The sequence below is a fragment of the Oryzias latipes genome, chromosome 13 (genome assembly GCF_002234675.1).
Source record: "Oryzias latipes chromosome 13, ASM223467v1".
Classification (NCBI taxonomy): domain Eukaryota; kingdom Metazoa; phylum Chordata; class Actinopteri; order Beloniformes; family Adrianichthyidae; genus Oryzias; species Oryzias latipes.
In genome coordinates, this window is record NC_019871.2 from 11,967,133 (window position 1) to 11,991,049 (window position 23,917).

Sequence of the window (23,917 nt, forward strand, 5' to 3'; positions counted from 1 at the left end):
TAGGGCACAAGAATTATGATAAGAGCATTTATATCACAGAAAACTTTGTTCCAAAACAAGGCTCGGTTCTTTTTCGGGATAATTAGTGAAGCACAGAGGAAAGGAAAACAAATAAATAATGAAACAAAGATTTAAATATCCCCAAACAAGGAAACATATTTGTGGGAAGCACTGATTATCATAAAATGAATGCAACACCACTAGCTGCAGCTTGAAGATGGAAGAATGTTGTTTGAAAGCGCACAAAAAGCGTTTCCCCCCTTTTTTGTTACAGTAAGCCCATAAAAAGCTTTTTTGTTACAGCACAGACAGCGAATCCTCTCCATAATTAAATTATTTCTAGCGCAAGAAAATTATACTCATGAGCATTTAGAAGCAGCTGGTAATCTCTGCTTTTGTTTTCTGTCAACATTGCAACTGTAAATACAAGAGACAGAAAAAGAGGGCCGCATTTCAAGGTAACACGTCTCTAGCTTCAACAGAACTAAATAGAAAGCTGTAAAAAGCGCACTGTTGAGCTCTTTAGCTTGTTTTGAAAAACTTTGTACAGCCAAGCAACACAACTTACTGAATCACAGTGCGAAAAAATCATTTCATTTATCATGAGTTAACAATCAATAGTAGCCACACAACAGGACACATGCATAAAGATAACACCTTACTCCTAATAACTTCTGATGAATTTTCTATGGTCCAAATAAGAATTTTAACTAGAAATCAGCTTTTTTGTTGACCTTAGGTTTTCTTTAGGAGAACCAAATCAATCACTTTTCCCCCAGGGTATGGGTCAAATACAGACAACAGATTTCACACAACTAAGTGCGTGACAAATTGGACTTTAACTTTTGAATAATAATCTATTGATAATTTCCTCAAACTCAGCAACACCCCAAACATTTATTCTTTTTTTTTAGATTTAAAACACAAATACCGACTAACATTTTAGAGATTAAAGAATTACAGTTTTGTAATTTGGTCAACCCATCAACAGTTTTCTAGTTTAAACTAATCTAAAGCCTTGCAACTTTTTCTTAAATGTGTGCACATTTTCTTGTGACATAAAAAAAAGTTTACAGAAAGTTAACAAACAAAAACACTAGTTTACAAAAACAAAAAGGAACATATTTTTATACTGTCTTTGCTAGACTTAAAGGAACATTAACATTTGGACTTTAAATACTGAGTAAACACATTCATATACCACACTTCAAGTCCTCAATTAAAATTTTTGTAAAACCAAAACAAAATTATTTTAACATATATATATATATATATATATATATATATATATATATATATATATATATATATATATATACACATATACATATATATATATATATATATATACATACATACATATATATATATATATATATATATATATATATATATATATATATATATATATATATATATATATATATACACACATACACACACACACACACACACACACACATTTACAGAGTTATGGTACTTGAGTGACATTTAAAATGTGTTTGAGCACCAATGGAAAAGTCTTCCCAAAGGCAGAGCTAGAATCTTTCACACTGGCTGTTGTGTTAAAAAACATTTTTTTACAATTCACACAGAGATAGATGGAGGCATTGATTATTTTTTAAGGCACAGATTACACAGTTGTCTGCGAAAAATCTTCATGAATATCGCAGAAGATGCTTTAAGGCTTGCAAATTGAAAAAGTAAGAATGTCTTTTCCTTCCCTGCATTAAGAATAGACGTGTCTGAAGCAACAACAAAATCAGGGTTATGTAGGGGTTTGGAGCAGTGAGACGCTGAATATAACTGCTACTGTCCACAATAAAGGGAGTTCTTGGGGCTGGATCATTTCTCCTTCGTGTCACAGTATCTCTTAAGTTTTCAGAGGCAGATTTGTTACCTGAAAATTTCATGACTTCCCCCCTTTCAATCTGAAATGAAGCATATGATGCCTGAGCTTTGCCTGTGATGGCACCATGGTTACTGAGCTTATCAGGTCTGAGCAGGTTTCTTAGAGACAGCTGTGTTCGGCAGATCAATTTAGAGGGCCAACCAACCCTACGGCTAAAAATAGAAAGGGAAAAATTCCTTTCTGGAGAAAAAAAATGATATGGTTGAGATTCTTCAGATCATAATTGATGTGTTTTAATGCATGATTGCATGCTGCCTCTTTGCTGACTGAGGAGAAAGTTCACAAAAGCAGGTCATCTTCTGTGTTTTTAATTAGCTTTTTTGAAAACAAAACTTTGTTATCAATAGAAGAAAAAGAAGACGTTTCCACCCAATTACCGTGCTTGCTTTTTTTTTCTTTACACTCTTTACAGAAATAGAATGCCATGAGTGCATAAGAATAAACAGAGCTGAAAAAGAACATAAAACAAAGACCTGATTAAAACATTAAATCTTATGCTTCTGCACAGTTTTATTCATCATTTTTTAGCAACAGGTAGTTTCCTTAAAATAAATGAAGGAAACAAAATCAAACTTTTGCATTTGTTGAAAAAAAGAAAAAGAAAAACAGACTTTCGGCAATGTTTAAAAAAAGCTTCAGTCTTTGTCCTTTAAAATAAGCACACAGAGATGTTGCTCTTTTAATAAATAATAGTGGATTAGATTTATCTACGCTTTTCCAGACGCTCAAAGCGCTTACAGTGTGTCTATTATTCATTCACTCCTCATTCATACTTGGTGATGGTGAGCTACTGATGCAGCCACAGCTGCCCTGGGGCAGACTGACAGAGGCGTGGCTGCCAGTTCGCGTCTATGGTCCCTCTTACACGCCAGTGGAGCCACACTGGAGGCAAGGAGGGTGAAGTGTCTTGCCCAGGGACACAACGACAGTTGGCTGGGGGGAGCGGGGATTGAACCGCCGACCCTTCGATCATTGGACAACCTGCTCAACCGCCTGAGCCACTAATAAATTATATAATATAATTAAATGTTTAACCTGTTAGGCTAAACTTTTTCTCATATGATCAATACTTATTGCATTTATTCCAACAAAATAATAATAATTGATACTTTCTTTATCCCACAATTGGTGAAATTCTTCTCCGCATTTTGACCCATCCCCTGGGAGGAGCGGAGAGCTGCAGACTGGCCGCGCTCGGGGGGGCGACAGCTGGCTGGGGAGAGCGGGGATCAATCCGCCAACCCTTCCGTTGTTGGACGACCTGCTCTACCGCCTGCGCTAAACTGCCGCCCTGAAGCAAATAAGTAAAAGGATGTTTAGTGACTCATCACACTCGCGACCAGTATTCCAAGTTTATCGCAGTCTCAAGAATTGACTGATATAGAGGAATCTATGCATTTGTATTATAAAGCTTTTATCCTGATTCTCAGAGTAATTTATTGTTTAACCCTTTAGCATGGGAGCTTAAGCTCCAGTGTTCTAATAACTCTTGCTCGTTTACGCAATAAACTGCTGAGAAAAACAGCTTGGTGTTTGTATGCAACATTTTACTATTTTAAATACATTACTACTGTAAAGTGTTGCATATCTGCACAAAGCTGCTTTTCCCAGCTCCCAGAATCTGTTGGAATTTCATCAATTTTGCAAACAGTCAAAGACTTATAATAGTTCAAACACTGAGTTATTTCTTGTTGCTGGTGACAGCTGAATTGTTAAGTGGTTAACCAGATTTTTTATTGAGTATTGATACTTCTTTTGAACAGTCACAATGCCCATGAACATCAGTACCCACCTCTGGCAAATTTGTAAAAAGAAAAGACAGACACAGAATAAGCACAGAGAATGTTTTCCACTCAGTATTTGGCACAAAAATGGGAGTCTCAGTGTTTATAAATTCTGTCTAAAAAGCCAATCTTTTATTCACCTTACCCGTCTTTGCTACGTAGAAATCCTATGACCTAAAGCCCTGCTTCTTCTGCTCTACTTATGATAACATTAAAAAAAGTTGTCTACATTAAAATGATCTTTACGCTTTCTAATCAATGCAAGATAAAATTAGCATTCAGATTGTGTCTCAAAAAACAAATAAAGACAAAGCAGCAAGACAGAGATGGGTATCTAAGGTCTGACTATGAGACACAAACATAACTTTTTCATTTCTCTGTAGCAATTCATAAACTGTTGTCAACTTCAGGGTATAAACATTCATGCAGAGCATGGAAGGCATCAGCCCATCATGAGAAAATTTCACTTTCACTGCACTGATCCACTTTTTTTTTGTTTTTTGCCTTGATCACTCGCAGATGGATGTAATTCTGTTCCAGTCACATCTGCGCACATGAGCAGCAGGAGGGTTCACATCATGCTCAAAGGGAAGCAGGCTGTTAGAGCACAGCCTCACACAAACACACAATGTGCCAAGGATGCTGTGTGGGGCAAGGAGGGCCTCATGCCCACCATCAATAAAACCAATGTAGACTATAAAAGCAGCAAACAGACAACCACTTCAGACAAAAATGAATAAATAAGCAACATAGTTCTGATCAATTATCAAAACACAAATGAAATAAAGATATAACTTTGCAAAATGTATGTTAAAGAGAAAAATGCAGTACGGATATATTCATCTATCCATTCATTCATTCATTTTCTGTACACCTGCTTCCTCCTGAACACTCTCACTGGGGGAACTGAAGCCTATACATGCTGCCTTCAGGGAGAAAGCATGCTTCAACCTGGGCAGGCTGCCAATCTATTACAGCGCAGACAGGAACAAATATGACAAACAACCATGTACTCTCAGTCATGATTGTTCCAGAAAGAGAGATCAACTCAAGGTCTGTGTTTTTGGACCGTTGAAGGAAGCCAGAAAATCCACATTTAGTGTAGCTGCAAGGCATCTGCCCTTCTGTTCAGCTGGGCTGCTAGCTTTTCTCATCACTGTGCAGTTTGGCATGCTTGTGTGTGTTTGTGTCTTATTTTGCAACCCAGTGGTAAGTTAAAAAAAAAAAATTCTGATTTAGGCAGCTATGAATGTCTACATGACGTTAAATGTACATCACAACTTTTGCCTGTTTTTAATTGGATTTGATGGTAAAGTAAAGAGGAAAAGACACAAGAACAGCACTGTCCCTAAAGGAAGAAAGTAGTTGGCCTTTGGGGGAATTACAAAAAAACAAAAAACTTGTGTACACAAGTTATAATTGCGCCTGACAGAAAATTGATACACCATTCTCAGAAGAAATGATGACTACATCTTTTAAAATGAAAATTTATGGCAGATTAGGCACTTTCAGTTCATAACATGCTTCAACAGAGATGCATAAAATAGTTTAAAGCATTTCTTTCATTTTCCTTGCTCCACTAAAAACTGTGCTGTTGCCAGGTCTGCATTTATTCCCACACATCTGTCCAGTCTTTGAAGTCTTGCTCGTGTTGTATTTTTAGTCCACTAGTTTGGATCTACTTACTTTCTACCACACTGTTTTTTACACTTAATTAAAAGAGATAATAATTCATTTTTAACAACATTCAATAAACTGCTAATATCGAAACCATATTTTTAGTTCAGATCAGTGTTATTCAACCAGTGTGCCGCAGCACACTAGTGTGCTGTGACCTTATATGGTCAGGTGTGCCGCGGGAAATTACTAATTTTCACTGATCTAAAAACAATTATGATCACCAGAATATCAGCTCCATGTACATCAAAAAAGGTTCAGGCTTCACACTGAGTAGTTTGCCAACAGCTTTGTGGTGCTCTTCAAAATAAATACACCGGATCTCTTAACATCTTCAGTGTCCTTCATAATGAGGGTGAGAGCAACCTTTGACGGTAGCTCCGCCCAAATGCAGCAGGTCTATGAACACATATTTGGACAAACTTCCAGCAGCAACCTTGAGCGGCAAACGTCTGTGCAGAACAAGGTCTAGTGATCCGTACGGATCACGAATCATCCATTAGTTAGAAAATATTTATAAAATAACGAAGCTGAGTCTGTCCAGCATCAGCACTTCTGTATTTCACTACAACTCCCATGTTGCATTGGGTTAATGTGACGGCATCCCTTACTGTGCAGCTAACTGTCATGATGCACAACAAACGCAAACATCTCTTCTAATAGTTTTGAAAGCTTCTTGATGAAATCAGAGGTGAACAGTTTATTTCTCTTTCAAGGTTTGTGTTGGAGAACAAAGGAATTAAAGTCAAAGATTCCTGTGATTATTTCTTTATGAAAGAAAGAACTGGTTTTGAATAAACGTCTGGATGGAAGGACAAATTAAATTTCAGACTTCAAGCACTTAGAAAAATTTAAAGTTAAGTTTAAAAATAAGTAATAACAAAATCAAAGAAACAGCCTTAAGATTAAGTGGCCAACAGCCATTTTAAACTAAAATAAAACAATTTAATCACCAAAAAAACAACAACATTTTTGTTAAAGTTACATGTTTGATTAAACCAAAAGAAAACGAATAAAACTTCAGCGTGTTCACTTTTTGTGACGTTAGAAGTAAACCTATAAACATGTATATAATGTTAGTCTTTTATTTCTAAAATTGACCAAGCATGCTGTGATTCAAAAGTTACAGTTGTTCTTGCTTAAACATAAAAAGATATTTTAAAATGAATTAAAGTTTAGAGAGAATGTCATTTTATTTGGTTTTTGTGAGGTTACATGCAATTGCATTTTAATAAACTGGGGAGGAAAAATCTATCGTTGCAACTTTAAATTCTTTTGCCTCAATTATTACAAAAATGCAGGAGAGACTGTACATTAATACAGACTATAGAGTTACACTTTTTAAATTGTTGCAGTTGCTGGTGTGCCTTGTGGTTTTTGATTTTTGTCATGTCTTGAGTCCAGCTATTTTAAGAGGTGTTAAAATTAAACTTAGGGCTTTACATTAAAACCAGAAATATATTCCTTTTATTAGATATTCAAATAATTGTTTATAAATTTAAGGGTTAAACAAATGTATAATACTCACACATTCGTACAGGTATGGCATTGACATGAGTATAAAGCCAATAAAAAAGGAATTACTTCATTTTTAATGAGTTTTTACAAAATGCAATATTTCAAGCGAAAAACAAAGATATTTTTGCTGTACTATATATGTTCTAGTCTCATCAGGGGTTGGATGTAGGCTGTATGACAATTTTATTATGAGATCTCTTCTTTTACTTCATGAATGCTCAGCGCTGATGATTCTCTTTCATTTCATCGAAACAGGGATAGATGTGGATCAGTAGGTTGAGCAGCAGCCTCTCATTGCATTGGTCAGAGGTTCAAATCCATGTCTTGGCTGTCACTTTGTCATTGGGTTAGACACTTAACTCCAAACTACCATCGAAGGTGAGAAAAAAACATTAAAGTTGCTTTGGATAGAGCCTTCTCACAGCTCACCACTCTTTCTATGCCAAAGTCTAACTGACCCTGATTTGGTTGCTTAAATCATTCTGCTGCCAACTACTGGCCCGCTTGGGAAGGTGCCCGACGGCACAGTTCTCCAGACCAGAGAATAGTATGGCTGTGCTGTGTATGCAAGGAAACCTAAAAAGAACACCATGAAACAGAGTATTAGATCAGTCAGATAGCAACAATGGTGAGTGTTTAGGACCGTGCAGACCAAAGAAGCTGAATGAGGCTCAGTTTGCTCACTACAGTGCAACTTTTCTGCTCAATGTAACGGAAAAGCAAGATGTTTATTTTCCGTCACATTTGGTTCAAGTACAATTATTCTAGTGTGAAAGTACCTTTAAGTTGGCTTTTAGAATCATGCATTTTCCAAACCTGCTGTATCACTTTCAGGCTCATGGGGTAGGCGGAGTCTATCACAGCTTTGTTAGGCAAAGGCAGGCTGGTCCTCAATAGGTCATTTGTCCACTATAGGGCCACACAACCATACATTCACACCTAGTGCCAATTTATGGTAATCAATTTACCCATGAAAGCATGTCTTTGGACTTTGGGAGGAAGGCCGGAATGACTGTAGAAAGCCCACACATGTACAAGGAGAACATGCAAAATCCACATAAAAAAATGTCCTGCTGGAATTTGAACCAGGGCCTTTTCACTGTGAGGCAAGAGTGCTAACCAATGCAACACTGTGCAGTTTCTTTTTGATTTAGTGAAGGATTTTTGAGGAATATTTATGAAACACAATCATATTTTCAAACTGATAAATACATTTCTGTTGTTCTGGCATACAATTCTTCCTTCTAGATGTGCTAAAAACAATCTTCTAATCAAACCTTCCCTGTTGAAACTAATAGCACAGAGAGAAGCTCACTGACAGGAGTGTCACCTCTTGTGATGGCGAGGTCACTTCGATCGTCAGTCATTCCGATGAGCCACTTACCTCCCAGTTTGAGAGCGGACTAAGATTACATTCCACAGTCCAGCCCTGTTACTGTGCTTGCTGGGTTCTCCTTGAGGCTTTAATTCTAATGGCAATAGTGCTGCCACCACCAGAGGGACCAGACAGAGTGAAAATTTGATCCTCCAACTAAATTGATGTTACAGCTGCAATAAACACCAGAGAGCTAGAAAGCTACCAAAGGCGGGGGTGAGGGGTGGGGGGTGGGATTTATGAAAACAACAAAGCCCATTTCAGGAGGATTTTCTCCAACATATGCAGCAAGCAGATGAGGTAAAGCACAGGGCACCCATGACTTAACCAAAATAAATAAATAAATATGGTCTGCATTTGAATTTCCTCAGACGACACAATTTAATCACGAGGAAATGTTCTTGCAGGAAATATTACATTTTTTTATTTGCCACAACAAAAAGACAGCAGTGATAAATCAACTTCCATTACACATTATCTTTTTGTGTTTTGGAGCATTTATTTGGGTGCACTAAGGGATCAAAAACTTAAAAATACAACCAAACCTATCAATCCTCATTCCTGCTAAATCTGAGAGTCTGTTATTCAGCACGCCGCTCAGATTTGCAGGGTATTGTGACATCACCCACCCAAACAAGTGTGGATTTACAGTGTAGAGCATTGGTGACTTTATTTCCACACAGTTTCACATCATGCTCTATTTGCTGTGTTCTGGACGAGCAAAGCTGTACCTTCAGAATAAGGGCTCACCCTTCAAAAGAAGGGGGCGGGGCATAAACCATCCAATAAAACCCAAAACAGGTGTAAAATATGGATATAAGGGGTCTAATAAAAAAAAAAGCCTTGGTAATTGTCATGTTTAGAAATGTAAGAGATGTACAGTAAAATTGGAGAAGATTACAAATATTTATTTTGTTTCTTCACTGCATTTATTTTCTCCCTGAAATCAGAAAAAAAAAATTCTAACTTCCTGGTGTTTCAGATTTAGTGGCCTTAGAGGGATGCCATCCTTTAGAGGTTTAACTAGAACGGCCAACTGAGGTCCCAGGGTTGATCCGGGACTTTCCGCAGAGATTACATACCCCAATTAGCCAGGGTGCAGCAAATGAGGGGGAAGAGGTTTTAGGGATTTTTTTGTAAAGTTTCACTCATCTACATGAATGAAAAAAGTAGATTTTCAATTAGCTCACCACAATGAAAATAACTCTGCTATCCTCCTGGACATTAGCTGGTTTACGTTTGAGAACCATTACCACAAAATTCTCATTCACATGTCAATCTGTAGAAACAAATGCATGCTTTAGGCTAAGCAAATGACACACAACAAGGCTAAAATCTATGAACAAAATTAAACTTTCAAATAAAGCTTCATTTCATCAAAAACTTCATTGCTTTTTGTTTTTTTGTCAAAACTGAAGAGAGTAGAAAACATTTGAAGGTAGGTTTGGGGGCTTAACATTTTATATGACAGTTAAAATAACCAGAGGTTAATGGATCTGTAGTTTGGGCAGTGGTAAATATGATGAAAGAGCAGAGCAATCCCAATATCCCATATAAAATATGTTATTACCAAAAATCAGTTGACTGATAATGTTAACAGCTAGAGATGGTCTGCATTTTTTATTTACATTTTTTGTTCAAACAAGTTTTAAAGTGTCAAAAATAAACAAAATCAAATTTTTGAAATCCCATTCACATTTTCTAGTGTATATTAAACATTTCAGTAGATTAAAAATTGAACACAATAAACCAAAACTCAATAAAACCTACTTTATATCCCCAGGTTAAATATTATTGGCTTAAGAAAAAAAAGTCAATCCTTCCCAGTGCAGTACCTTGTTTAAGAAGGGGTGACATTGCAGAGACAAGGATTACTATAGTTTTTAATCTAAGATGGAAGAGCTGCAACTGATACCTCCAAGTTGCCAGCCTTCTGCGGGATTGACCTGAAGGAGCTTCTTTAGCCTCTCACAACTGCGCCATAACCCTGTGAGGGTTACACTTCAGCCAGATGACAGCATTAATCTGGCCACAAAAACCCTCCCCTCCATCTGGCAAGACGGTCGAGCATCAACACTGAGGAGCAGCGATGCCTCCGACTCCTCAATGAATACTAATCTCACACCATTAGTTACAAAAAAAATAAATAAAACTATCTCTTTTAAAATGGGCAATTTCAGTCTTCAAATTACAAATATTTTTATCCTGAGGCGATTCAGGACTATCATTATCAATGTTGCTGCAGGCAAAGAGAAATCCAAACCTCTTAACTATAGAAGCCAAATGGGACAATAATTTTCCTGCTTTTTAGTGGAAAACTCATCTGCTGCAACCACACAACTATTTTTTTTTCCATGCAAGCCATTTTCTCCTGGTTTTTACATTTAGAAAAAAATCCTGCATTTAGGGCACGGTGGGACAGTGGTTAGCGCTCTTGCCACACAGCAAGAAGGCGCCTGGTTCAAGTCCCGGCTGGGGGACCTGAAGCAGAACAACAATGTGGGACCTTTCTGTGTGGAGTTTGCATGTTCTCCCCGTGCATGCATGGGTTCTCTCCGGCTTCGCCCACTGTCCAAAAACATCATAGGTCAATTGGTCACTCCAAGTTGTCCATAGGTGTGAATGTGAGTGTGCATGGGTGTGTGATATGTGTGACCTTGTCCAGGGCGTCCCCTGCCTTCACCCACAAGTGGCTGGGATAGGCTCCAGCAGCCCCGTGCCCCCAAAAGGGAAAAACGGAAAAAAATAAATGAATAACCCCACATTTAATTAAAAACTTAGTTACAGTTTATAGGCTGCTTGTTAGTCAAAAGCTTTTATGTCGAGAAGCAGAAACATACAATTTATTTAGTTTTTTCAGCATTGCCATCTGTACCACCACTATGAACACCAGCATTAATAGGTTTCCTCAACATTCAGGAAATATTTGTTGGCAAATCAATTGTTTCTGCAGATGACAGCAAGCAGTACTGTGTGGGTGGGAGTGTGAACATATATATTTATCTATATCCACAAGTTCACACGCACCGTTTCCATCCGGACTAAAGACCACATTTAAAGAGGGAATACACTTCATTAGCCTACCGTCTTCCCAGAATGCACCTGTTCTGAATTGCTGCGACCTTCGCCCACGCATGGGGTGTAAATGACACACTTCTCTAAGATGTATCCTTTATTGCCTTCAGCCAGCGGGGTAGCCAGGAGCTGGAACAAATGAAACTGTCCTAATTTGGATGCCTCCTCTTTTGCAGACTTGTGACTAAGTAACATTAAATGGACTTCGTCTGCAGACATTAAAGTGCTATGAATAAAAGGGATCCAGATTGTGTCGTCTTCACACCAGAAGGGTCACTAGTGGTTGCATCATTAGTCAACACGAGCAGAGAGGTGATGGGGGGAGGGGGGTGCACACCTGCTACGTTTTCCTACGCCTTTAGTCGGTCTTTGATTCTTTATGAATCCCTATCCTGATCACCTGTTTTTATTTAAACACATGACCTACAGTAGCTTTATATGAGATTTAGGATTTAAACACTTTTGACGTTTGACACCAACTCTGCCTAAAAATCTATATGAATGAGAAAGCAGTGGGAGTTAATGAGGTGAACATCTGTCACTGAGGTAGATGGAAGATGTTGCTTTAGCCAAACTCAGGTGTCCTCACAACAAGGAAACACTCCTCTTCCCTAATGGTGTCACGAACTGCATCACTTAAAATCCAGAATTTATATTGAAAGCATTCAACAAATTTTTAGGCAAAAAGGGTTTTCTTGCATAAGCATATTGCTAATAAAACAGGAATGTAATGCTCCAATTTAATCTTTCACTTTTTGTGGTAACTATGTGAGTGTAATGAGAAAGTTTGTGATTTCTAATAGACTTTAGATGTTAAAAAATGTTATTTTTGCCCCTAGTTTTCATAGACGTTGGCCCTACCATCAAAACTCTTCTTGGACAGTCCAAACAGGGGAGTCTGATCGTTTTTTCTGCTGAGAAAACATTAAGCACTCAAAGGTGCTTGAGTCAACCCCGACAAACCTATTAAACGTCCTGAAGGTGGTGGCACACTTGCCTGCTTAGTGAACATACATCTCATAAAAATGGCCACCATTCACTTGTGCCATAAGAGCATGGCTTCCGTTTGTATTTAAAAAACAGAATGGAAAGTAAATTGAAATTACTTAAATTTCTTTATTATATGAAAGAATTTAAAAGGGTTTGTTTATTAAAATGACATTCTCTTACTGCTTTTACACCAAAAATTTGTCAATTTGAAAGTTACTAAATCTAAAAACAAGCAAGAAAACAGAGAAAATGAACAAAAATATCATTAATATCAATTTCTAACAGCACCTATTCATAGTCCAAATCAACACTCGGCAGCTGTGAGAATTTTATCCTCTTTAGTGACATCTTGCCATGTGGTGAGTAAATGTTGGCGTCAAATTAGTCACATTTCTTAGAAATTTACTAAAAGTAGTGCTGTTTTCTTTAATGCTCCTTCTTTAATTTTTGCACAAAAGGGAAAGAAGAGCATGTGGATACAAGAAACTGGTTATTCTTGTTTGTGTAGCATTTAATTTAGTCTGATAAAGCAGCGGAACGTGGCGATTTATAACAAGATCCAGTCAGAACTGGAGGATAAACCTGCTGGACTCACAGCAGCAACCAGAAAATTCAATAAAAAGTGTTGATTTGGAGACAGCGGTGTAGTTAGATACTGAATACACTATGACACTGATGCTATGATGCTATGATGCTATGCTAATGAGTCGTTCTGTGTAAACGGACTAAGACGTGTCGGATAAACACAACAAAACAACTCATGACCTGCATTTGAAGAAATTGTGTTTTCTAAATATAACAACAGAATAGAATCCACTTTGTATTAGCAGCGTCTTTATAACAATACAGAGCCAGTGTTGTGCTGCATCTCCCCCTTCCCTCGTTAGAAAACTGTATCTTTATGGTAATTGGGACACCACGCCCCCTTCTGCTTCATTACCGCGGTGATCAAAAATCCCACACCGTCACAGCTCTGCTCGTGGATTATTTTAAGCAATTTCATTTCTTACCAAATTTTCCTCTACTCATGGGGAGTGCAGAGGGGATTTTAAAAAAGAGAAACACAGAAACAACTTATTTATGAGAAGAAAAAAAAACAATTGATGGTGTGAAAAACCCAAAAGTAGAAAACAAAGAATTTGATTAGAAAATTAATCAAGGAGTTACCTTAAGAATTTTCTTCAAAAGAAAAAGAAGGAACAGTGGTGTTTTTATCTGATGTTTTAATGATGTTGTGACTTCCTCTCTGTTTGCATTCAACAAATTATTATTATATAAAGTAAAAGGCCTAAGGTTTTTCTGGGTAAAATAGGGTAATAATTTGGCCGGTGAAAAATGTGTGTGGTTGGTAGACTTTGCTGGTGACTCAAAAATGTTATTTTTAGCCACTGCACTATCTTAGTCCTGACAATTATCATGAAACTCACAAAAATAAAAACCTTGATACAAAAATATGTGTTTACCCTAAAACTAAGATGAGAATCTTATAGATTAAAGTTCGAATGTACCAGTATGGCTGTCAGTTTGGTGGCTTCACTGGATACGGCAGCTCAAGACCTGTTTACTAAAAACACAAAAAAGGTTTACGTCCTAATCCACTTTCAATTTGAACTAAAGCTCGAATACAAGTCAGAGAGCAAAACCAATAGCAATTATAATCAAGTTACAGATTTTTGTAGTAACTGACTGATGTAACAAGCAACAATCAAAGCACTTAGCAGTGAGTTACTGAAAATATGGGCCTTCCTTTATGTGAAACATGTTTCAAAGCATTCAATGAAAACTGAATTTAGAGTGAAAACAGTGTGTGTAGGTCTGTGTATATATGCTATATATGAAAGACAATGAAAAGGGTAAACATACAGCTACAGATCTCTTTTGGACATATATATCAAATATTGATCACATCAATTATTGATCCCCTACATACACATAGGAGATCATTAATAAAAAAAAATTACTTTTCCACCATTCAAGACATGAAGAGAGTTTTTTTCATTATTCATTGACAAACATTGATAGTTGCATCACTTTTCCTCCTGTTTGGATTAATAGAACATGTTTGCCCCTGATTCAGCCGATCATGGTCAGGGACAACAGATCTTAGTTTTTATGTAAGAGTGCTGCATCTCATTTCGCTTGTGAAAAGAAATCTCTTATACAGAAAAAATTTGGTGTACTTCAGCATAGGAATCTCAATTGTTAAAAACAACTCCGCAGGCTGCCTATTCTATTGAAGGTTATTCTGAAGTGTCTGTGTAAATTGTTTCCCTCATAAATAAAAGACTTTCGCACTGAATTGTTGGAATGTGTGGTGGATTGGCAGCCAGTGAACTAAACATCAAAGCAAGTCACTTAGTCCAGGCTGATTAGTTTAGTGAGTGGAATGCTCAACAGTTTACGCCACGTTTGCCTTGAGAAAAAATGTGAATCTAAAATGCACACAGCCATAGTATAATAAGAAAAACACAACCAGCAGACTGTAGACACCTACTTTAAAAATTGTTACAGTAGCATTTAATATCTATAGAAAATGAAATTATTTTTGCATCAGAATGAGATGTAGCTGTCTGAACCAGGCAGTAAAAAAACTATACTGGGTCAACTTTAACAGATCCATAGGAGATCACATGCATGAAAGTCACATCAGCTCAGCAAGCTGCCACAGAAAATTGCAATAAACACCTGTCGACCCCCACCGCTGCGACAGTCTACACGGATGACTTGATCTGACATTCACTACAGTAAATAGGAGTCAAACATGAAGCAGCTGTTGTGTGATGGGACACATCTCTGTTCACCAATGTTCTCTTTATTGTGCAGAGAACATTAGCCATTAACTGACCTAGTTTGAGTAGAACACTTCCAGTTGCTCAGGATCTCTCTCAAATCTTTCTGCACCCTCTACAGGGGTCTTCAGCTAGATCCTGATGCTCTGCGAAGGCTGTGGTCAATTAGGCTCCCTGATCAAACACCCACACTGAGGTGTGTGTCGGCATCGCCAATGTAATCGTACATGAAACTGATGGCAATTTATCAGTTTTCATCAGAGAAGATGAGTTCAGGTCCGACAGAGCTCAGGAGACAATACCTAGTTGATTTCACAGGGGCAGATGAGGAAAAGCGATCCCCTCAGCATGTGGGATTTTCTGCTTATTTACCTGCTGGTGAGACAAAGAAGGCAATTTGTGTGGAAAAAAAAACATAAAATCTGTAAATCATTACACATTAAACATTGTACGGTATTCAACAACACAGCTTTTGTTGTATTTATTTTTAAGTCCAAAGTTGTTCTACCCGTTTATTTTATAGTGTGATAAATTACTGGTTTGACCCGATGTCAATGAGACTAAAGTGAACTTATTTGTGCTTAAAGTGATGTATGACACTCTTCCAACCACATACCTGCATATTGTATAAAAAGTCTCCATTTGACTCCTTGTGCTTCCCAGTGTTATCTTGTTATATTGCAGTCCACCTGTCGCTGTCTTTTTTCAGCACGACTTTTTACACACTGTGCATTGTGTTCTGCATCCTGGTTGGCTGTTGACCTTGTCAATCTATCTCATCTGTACCGTAACTCCTGTACAGAATGCGTTCAGCTTTCCACATTTACAAAATCTTCAATCGCTAGCAGTTCTCTGCGTCTATTTTTATAATTCTGGACTTGTTTTTCTATGAAGGTTAGAACTTTGATAGTTTAGGGAAAAGTGTGAAAAAAAAATAATGACTCCCTGAGAAAAGCATATAAAGTGTGGAGCTATGCAGTTTTGGGATCTTACTGTAATCCTGCTAGATATCACCTTTGGCGGGTTATTTTTAAGAACATATCCCCTGCAAAAAAAAAAGGAACACTGTACATTTGAAATAATTAAAAAAAACAAAACTAAAACTTGCTTAAAAATAAAGAAAAATGTATTAAAAATTAAATTGTGAATAAACCAACTATATTAGCCCATAACATATGCCAATAGAATAAAAGAAAACTGTGCTTTACTGTTAAAAGGTTAAAATCTGCTGACAAATGGACTGAAAGAAAGAGTCCAATGAATGGACGACGAAGGGTCGACGCAGGGATGCCCAGTTTAGTCTTTAATCTGTTTAGTTTAGCCATTACCTATTCAATTGTATGACTTTATGTTCTTTTGATTCATTACAAACCCCATTGAAATGACAATTGTAAAATTGGGCTATATAAATACAATTGAACTGATATAAATGGATTTTTTCCGCTTTCTGTACATTGGAGAGTCTTAAAGTTGATGGATGAGATAAATCTTTTGTTTTACAAGGGTTGGACATTTAAGTGAGTTGAGCAGGAGTCAGATGCAAATATGTTTTACACATTACAGGGGCAGAATAAGGCCAGAAGAATAGATGGTTTGTAAAAATTTTATCTGAGCAAAAAAAATTTAAATAAAAAAATAAAGACTAAAGGTCGTCTTATTTGCTTTAAACTCTTCTAACAGTAAGCAAGACAAAAACACCACACCGTGCTTCCCTTATACCAAAAAAATTATTTAAAAAATGTAATATGACTTTCCGATTTATGTGACCTTAAATCACTTGATAAATCAATAAAGCCTCCAGAAATATCTTCACATCTTCTTTTCCATTTGCACTCGGGAAGGTTTGAATCTCAGCGCTCTCTCTGCTCTGTTTCCTTAGTGTGTGCTGTGACAGCAAACCACAAGTGATAAAAAATTCTTAAAGAAAAAAAGCCATAAATAACTACCAACATACCTGAGGAGCTTGGCTCTCCGTTTTAGAAAACCTGGCAGTCTCGATTTAGAAGATTTATTTTACAGTTACACTGTAGATCCATTAATTTAGAACCTAATCTGCTCCTCTGAGCCTCACTGGCAACTCTTTACTGCTACAAGATTCAAGTAAAATATTGAGAAGGCTGATGAAATATATTAAAAATATATCATGATATAGTCTTAAGAATAATCAGAGCTCTTGAAAGTATCGATTCAAAAAACAGTTCAACAAAACAAAATACCCAACTAAAAACATTTTGGTTTTTGACAATACGGACACTTGGTGTGTCATTGTCTTTAAGTCTCAGATGATGTCTTTTTGCTGTGACCCCCCTGTTCCATTCATTTACCTCCCTCTGTAAAAGACAGTTGCTGTTCTGAGAACACACAAAAAGGACTTTCATCTGCAAACAAATTTCAGATGATGCTTTTTATGAAGACCTGAGAAGAGTAAGCTTCAGAGTAGGGTTGGGCGATGTCCCCTAAATCGGCCGTTGACGATGTTTGCTGTCAACCATCGGGATGGACGATGACATCGTCGGGGGGGGGGGGTATTTTTGCATTTTTCGTTCTTATATAACTGCTATTCGTTATTTTGCTTTTTTCATTTTATTTCCCAACTAATGGTTAATCCGCGATGATCCAGTATAAACTGAGGGAAGTGACTTTAACAGAAAAAGTAACAAGCAAGATAGAAAAGAAGTAGTCCGCTCCCGCACTTAACTGGCGGAGTGGACCGGCGGAGTGCGGATTACAGCTTTGTGTTTGATGGGAAGGGGGGGGGGGGTACATGAGCGGTATGTGTGGGAGATTTAAGACTGCGATCCTGTCCCGCACCTCTAGGGGTACGAGCTATCAAACTCAGAACCGGGTCTAAACGTGTGTCTGAGCACAGCTCGGATCGTCTGCACACACAGCGGTTTGAGCATCAAAGCAGAAATGTCGCTCAGTCCTTAGAAAACATTCAAACAATCACGTGGATTTGTGTTTCCAGTCGTGTCCCGACTAAATAAAGGCTGATGTTATTCACAGGATGCAGCACCACCCAAAGCTAATGTTGTTAGCCCGTGTTAGCATACTGCTAATCCTGGCTTCGTTCAGAAAAAGCACTGACCACACGGATTAAAATTCAAATGATGAGCGAACAGGTGTTTGATAATAACCGTAACATTATTAAAAGCACGTTTAGAAGATCATCTCGTATTTTACCGAGCTGACATGTCAATGTATATAGCCGCTCGGCGCTGTTATCGTTTTGTATTGAATTGTTACATTCAATAAAGTTTGGAAAAAAAGCCGCTCGGCGGAAGTTGTATCCCCTTCCGGTTTTCAAACTGCGCATGTGCGAATACTGCGCATGTGCGAATGATTTATTCCGACCGAAATTGTGACCTTAGTGAACGTTTTTATATTCTGAAAACATTTTTCTGGGCCCATGTACACGCTTGAATTCTAATCCGACCATTGATCCCATCAGGATATTTTGTACATGTAACCGCGGCTTATGGTGTCGACGCGCAACGTGGCGGGGGCGTGGCATCACGATGGTGGTCTCTCCATCGGGATGTCAGTCACCCATCACGATGGACGATGCTCTATTGCTTTAGTTCTCACCGGCGGTTACAAGTCTGACTGAAGACCTAAAACTAGAATAGCTGTGAAAATCAGATGGCTAAAATGTTTTACTTGAAATCTGCATTCGTCATGTTTTTTGAAAGTGGCTCTGATTTTATTTCATACTGATGGGCTGTAGGATCCAAACACATTTAAAACACAGAAACCTTTTTGTTGAACTACAAAAATGTATTTGGGCAAAGCAGGCCAAGGACTGGTCAAGTGACCTTATAGCTTTTGGTTATATTCTCAACCATCGGCTAGAGCTGTAACGGTGTGGGATTTTTGATAACCGTGGTGATGAATCAGCAGGGGGCGCAGTGTCACGGTTAACCCCCGCCAAAACCAAAATGTGTGTGAATAAGAAGAGGGAGCGCGGAGTGAGAGCCGCGCGCAGCGCAAGAGGTGCAACGCAGGGAGTGAAAGGAGAACAGTAATAAAAAGGTTTCCCCAAGAAACCCTTGAAGTCTGAACACAGGACTATCAGAAAAAGTAAATTATCAGCAAAGATGAATGTGTTTAATGTGTTTATTATAGTCCCAATCACGCACCATATGCAGAACTTAAAAAAAACAAAAACAAACGTGCGGTGATGCAGTGATCCCCCTGCCGTCAGCTTCCTCCACAACCTAAACATAAAATGCTACTTAATGAGCAGGCACATTGTTGCCATGGAAACTGATGGCAAAACAAAAGTAAAGAATAGGAAGGTAGCTGTAGTTCAAATATAAATAGAAAGAAATATAAAGACATTTCTTGCAAAATTTCTCTTCATTTCTAGATTGCTGTGTTCCTGGTAAAGCAATTCCAGATTACATAAAGAGAAAAAGAATTATATGGCTTCATAGTGGTGCAAATAACAGGGAAGTAATGAAGGGATGTAAATGACAACATATGCATCAGTTAGTTTTCTAGTTACTGGTCAGTTAGTTTTCTAGTTAAACTGCACAAAGCAGAGACTACATGTCAACAGCACATGTCAACAGGGGACAGGCTGCGCCGAGATTTCATTACGAGACCGTCATCCTTTCAAGATGGCAAAAATATATTAGAAGCATGTGTCATTTGGATCCAACCATTTGGAAACACACAACAAAACATGATTATAACAATAGCAGAACCCCGTCTGGACTTTTTACCTTTAATCTGTCTTTTTTTTTTTTTTAATCCTCGATTTATTTTTTTATCCTTAGAATAAAAATATACCACTAATTTCCCTTTCTTTATTTTACAGATGCAGTTTTTATATTAGCTAGATAATATAAGAACTGAAGCCTTATGCATTACAAAACAAATTATCAAATGAATTACAGTTTTTTTTTTTTTGGGGGGGGGGGGCAAGAATGAGTCCACATGAGAACATCACACGCCAAGCTACCCAAAATGGACTGAGACGCCGTTTCCATCCTCTGGCAGTTGGCGATAGCTGCCAAAGCTTTGCTGTGATTGTTAATTCTCACGCTGAATCCTGCAGGGATTGCTGCTTGTTCCAACTTTGGACCGTGACCGACTAATTTCTTGTTTAGTTAATCATAATCAGAATTACTCTAAGCTCTGAGAGTTCTTCTTCTCTGAAAAGGGATAGAGCTGGCTCACAAACATCAGCTTACGCCAAGTGGCTCCGGTCTCATTACAAAACCAGCCGTCACAATCAGCTGACAACATCACGATATGTTGGAGGTGGGGGTCTATCAGATAGAGGAGGAGCGCGGAGTTTAGCCCCACCATGTCACCTTGGCACTGACCTCAAGTCAGACTGAGCTCCCTGGAGAGGAACAGTCAGGAGTTTTAGTGTGGATGTATTCCATCAAGTAAAGCTGGGACTTACTTGATGCTAATTGGTACAAAACAGAATTTTAAAGGCAGTAGAGCATTACCAGATTTATTTTAGTGGCCAATTAGCCACAGTTCTTCCCATGTGCAACCGCTGAGCTGCTGCTCTTCATCAATACAAGCAGGATTTTCTCAACTCCTTTCATGGAGGACACATTTGTTGCAAGCATGGTTTGAGATACAGGCTGCCTGGTTAAAGAAAAAGGCAAATTGGGGATTCAAAACTGCTTTGCCCTCTTCAGCACACCACAGATATGTGGTTTATTTTGTTTTATCTCAGGTCAAATTGATTAAATATAAGCGTGTACTTTTTCTGAGGAAATCTAATATAACTGAATGTGAGGGTCAGGTGGATTCTGGTTTGTTAAAAGAAAAAGAAATCCAAAAAGGGGAGAAAAAAATGCTTTACCGGACCGGGAAGAAGAAATTGTGACAGAAAGAAACAAGATTGGCCAAATCTGAAGAGATTTCTGAAGCAGAGCTTCTGCAATGTGTGGAGATAATGTGATCTATTGAAATACAGTTGATGCATTCTTTCTTTAATTCAATCTTTTTAATTTGAATTTTTCATTTTATGTAAAAAATCCTTCATTACAAATTGCTCAAGGATGCAGCTAAATTTCAATATTACTTCAAAATCCAAATGCTTTGTTTTGAAACTACATTCACACCTGACATGTGACACACGTTTAGCATTTGTCCTGGTGGACAAGCAGGAAGAGGATCCTTTTTATGTTTTATACTGTCTACTAGCGCATGTCCGCCACCTACAGCTGGAAGACGCTTGACGCAAAATGTTGAATCGGAGCAAGTGTCGCAAATCTTGAGTCAGGTTTTTTCTTTCACAGCTCTGTTCCCATATATGAAAGATTTGGTGACATAAATCCGGCCGGGCATAAACCGCAACTAGTAATTTCTCCACAGTGATCAATTTTCAAACAGTTGATACTTCTGTAAATTAAAAGGGACAGAACAGAGTCAAGCTCAAGGGGGTCTTCTTTCCCCGGCGATTCTGCCATACGTCACTATCAAATCAGAGCCCCTGATTGATCAAAGTTCCACCAGGTTTAGCTCAACATGCGTTCAATGACGTTTTACATGTCCTAGACCCCGAAAACGGTCTTAAAAATGTGCGTAGCTACGCAGGAATGCAAGAGTTTTGAATGCAAAAGCCCAAAACGCGTATTTCCATAGATTTGATTAAAAGCGGTCGCTTGAGCGTGTGCTGCATAGGCTGGTGTGAAAGTGGCTCAAGACTACACTACTCTCACAAGATTTTCTCTGAAGAGAAAAGTTATATGTTCTTTTGTCATTGTTAAACTTTATCCTTTGTCTCGTTTTGATCCAAGGATTTGTAACAACCTCTGAACACAAACCTATTGCTGCTTTTAACATAAACAAGTTAGTTGAACGTCTCTCAAGATGCAAATTCAGGCAGTAGAACACATCCTTTTTCCAAGGCATTTCTGGGTAAATAATGATATAATAGCCTAATATTGATTAATGAATCAATAACATAAACGTACTTACAAATCTTTTTTGCACACCTCATACAGGCTTGTAGGTCCTTGGGTTCTGGTGTAATTGACTTAACACATCTTTTTTAATGTATATGCAAACCATCTTATTTTAAAGGATTTACCTGGGAAAGCTAACTGGAGGTCTGACAAACTGAAGCAAATTACAAACACAAACTGCAAAAAATGAAATGTGTTTCTTTGTCATTTTAATTGTACACTGCACCCTGAGGGTTTTTTTCCTTGCCTCACAGGAGATGGTAACCACAGGAAATGAAAAAAAAAATCTGACTTTATGTTTTTTTTATACATTTTTTTTTTTACATTTACGACAGCACTCTGCTATGCTAAAACATGAGGAGGCGCCAGCTGCGACTTTAAAAGAGAGTTCTGGGAGCTTATTCTTACAACTTTCTCCTGGAAACAGTGTTTCTCGGAGACATCTTTTCTAAATCCCGAGCAGGAAACGAACTGTTGCTGAATCTTGTGAGAGTGAACGCGAGTGATGCTCCTGAACGCATCTTCAGAGCCACGGGGTTTCTCACACAGGTGTGCAGGTCATGGGGTCAGGGCGACTGTCTGACTTTTTTTAATTTATGTATTTATTTTTACAGACACCAAACATCGAAATTTGACAATAAACTGAGAATTCAAATAGTTGAAAGTAAAACTAGTGCGTTTCTCCACTTTTTTGTGGTTACAAAGGGTCTTGGGTGAAATGAAAATATTTTAAAAGGGGGGATTGTGAGCAAAAAGCCAAGCCAATGTTCTTATTCTGCTATGCCAACAGACATCTCGCGGACAATTACGCCGCTTTAAGGTGGCTAAACGATTTAATTAGCTTACCTGGGCAGATCCAAATCAACACGAGTATGGCTCGAAGTCTCCTGTTTATCTCCATGACTGAACATCCACCGACTCCTCTTCTGACAGCACTCCTCCTCCTCCTCCTCCTCCTCCTCTGACTCCCAAAATTGTAGCTTCACTTCAAGTGGTAATTAACTGTCCGCTAAAGAAACCACGGAGGCGACGTGTGCAACTAGTAAAGCTCCCGCTCCTTTGGCCATCCCGCCGTCTGACAGCGGCTGACATGGCGCTGACACACACGGTCCAGTTTCTTCTTCTCCCTCCTGCTCCGCTCAACCTCGGCAGAAACACCTTTACTTCTGCGTGTCTCTGCTGGAGTGAGCGCCGCTGCTGCTCGCTGCTCTCAACTCACTGAGGGGGCTTATTCACCCACCTGAGCTGCTCGTTCGCGCCCCCTGTCCACGACTACAGTCATTACACCTTAACTGCGTGAGCACGTGTTGGACGGTCCTGAAGTACTTTTCTTTGGAGTGTCAACAGAAGTCTTCTGTTTTTTAAACTTTAAATTGGAAAAAAAAAGTCAGTCGTGCAAACTCTTAATAAAGAAAGAGAGCAAGAGAGGTAATTGGGGATAAATTTCTGAACCTTAGTATTTTGCTGGAGAAATTTCACTGTAAAGGGGGGGGGGGGGGGGGTCAACATAAAAGAAAACATTTAGAATTTTTAAATCATTCAGTTTTGGTGCTCTGGCTTCTTTGAAAGGTAATATTTATTGCTGGAAGAAAGACATTTGAAATTGTTGGCTTTTTTAATGCATTATTAACACCTCAGACTGAAAACTCATTCAAACCGCATTTATTTCAATAATGCGCAGATTTTTATTTTCTTGTAAGTCTCAGTTTTTAACTGATAGACTAGAATGGGCAAAATAATGATGGTTATCATTCCACCAAGTAGCCTGTGGTTCTCTCTGTGAAATTTGAACAATTTCCCTCATGTGCTTTGGGCTCCGGTGCTTCCTGGGGATGAATTCATGCATTCACAACAGGATA

At 38.2% G+C, this 23,917-nt stretch overlaps 1 protein-coding gene across 1 annotated transcript in view; it reads right to left on the minus strand.

The window, feature by feature from the left end:
• Positions 1-23,318, minus strand: part of LOC101168638 (endothelial cell-selective adhesion molecule-like) — a 56,236-nt gene extending 32,918 nt beyond the window's left edge. The window contains exon 1 of the mRNA XM_023961507.1: positions 22,905-23,318. Within this exon, the coding sequence (XP_023817275.1) occupies positions 22,905-22,959 (55 nt within the window). The 5' untranslated portion in view covers positions 22,960-23,318. The remainder of the gene's footprint in view (positions 1-22,904) is intronic.
• Between the last annotated feature and the right edge of the window lie 599 nt (positions 23,319-23,917).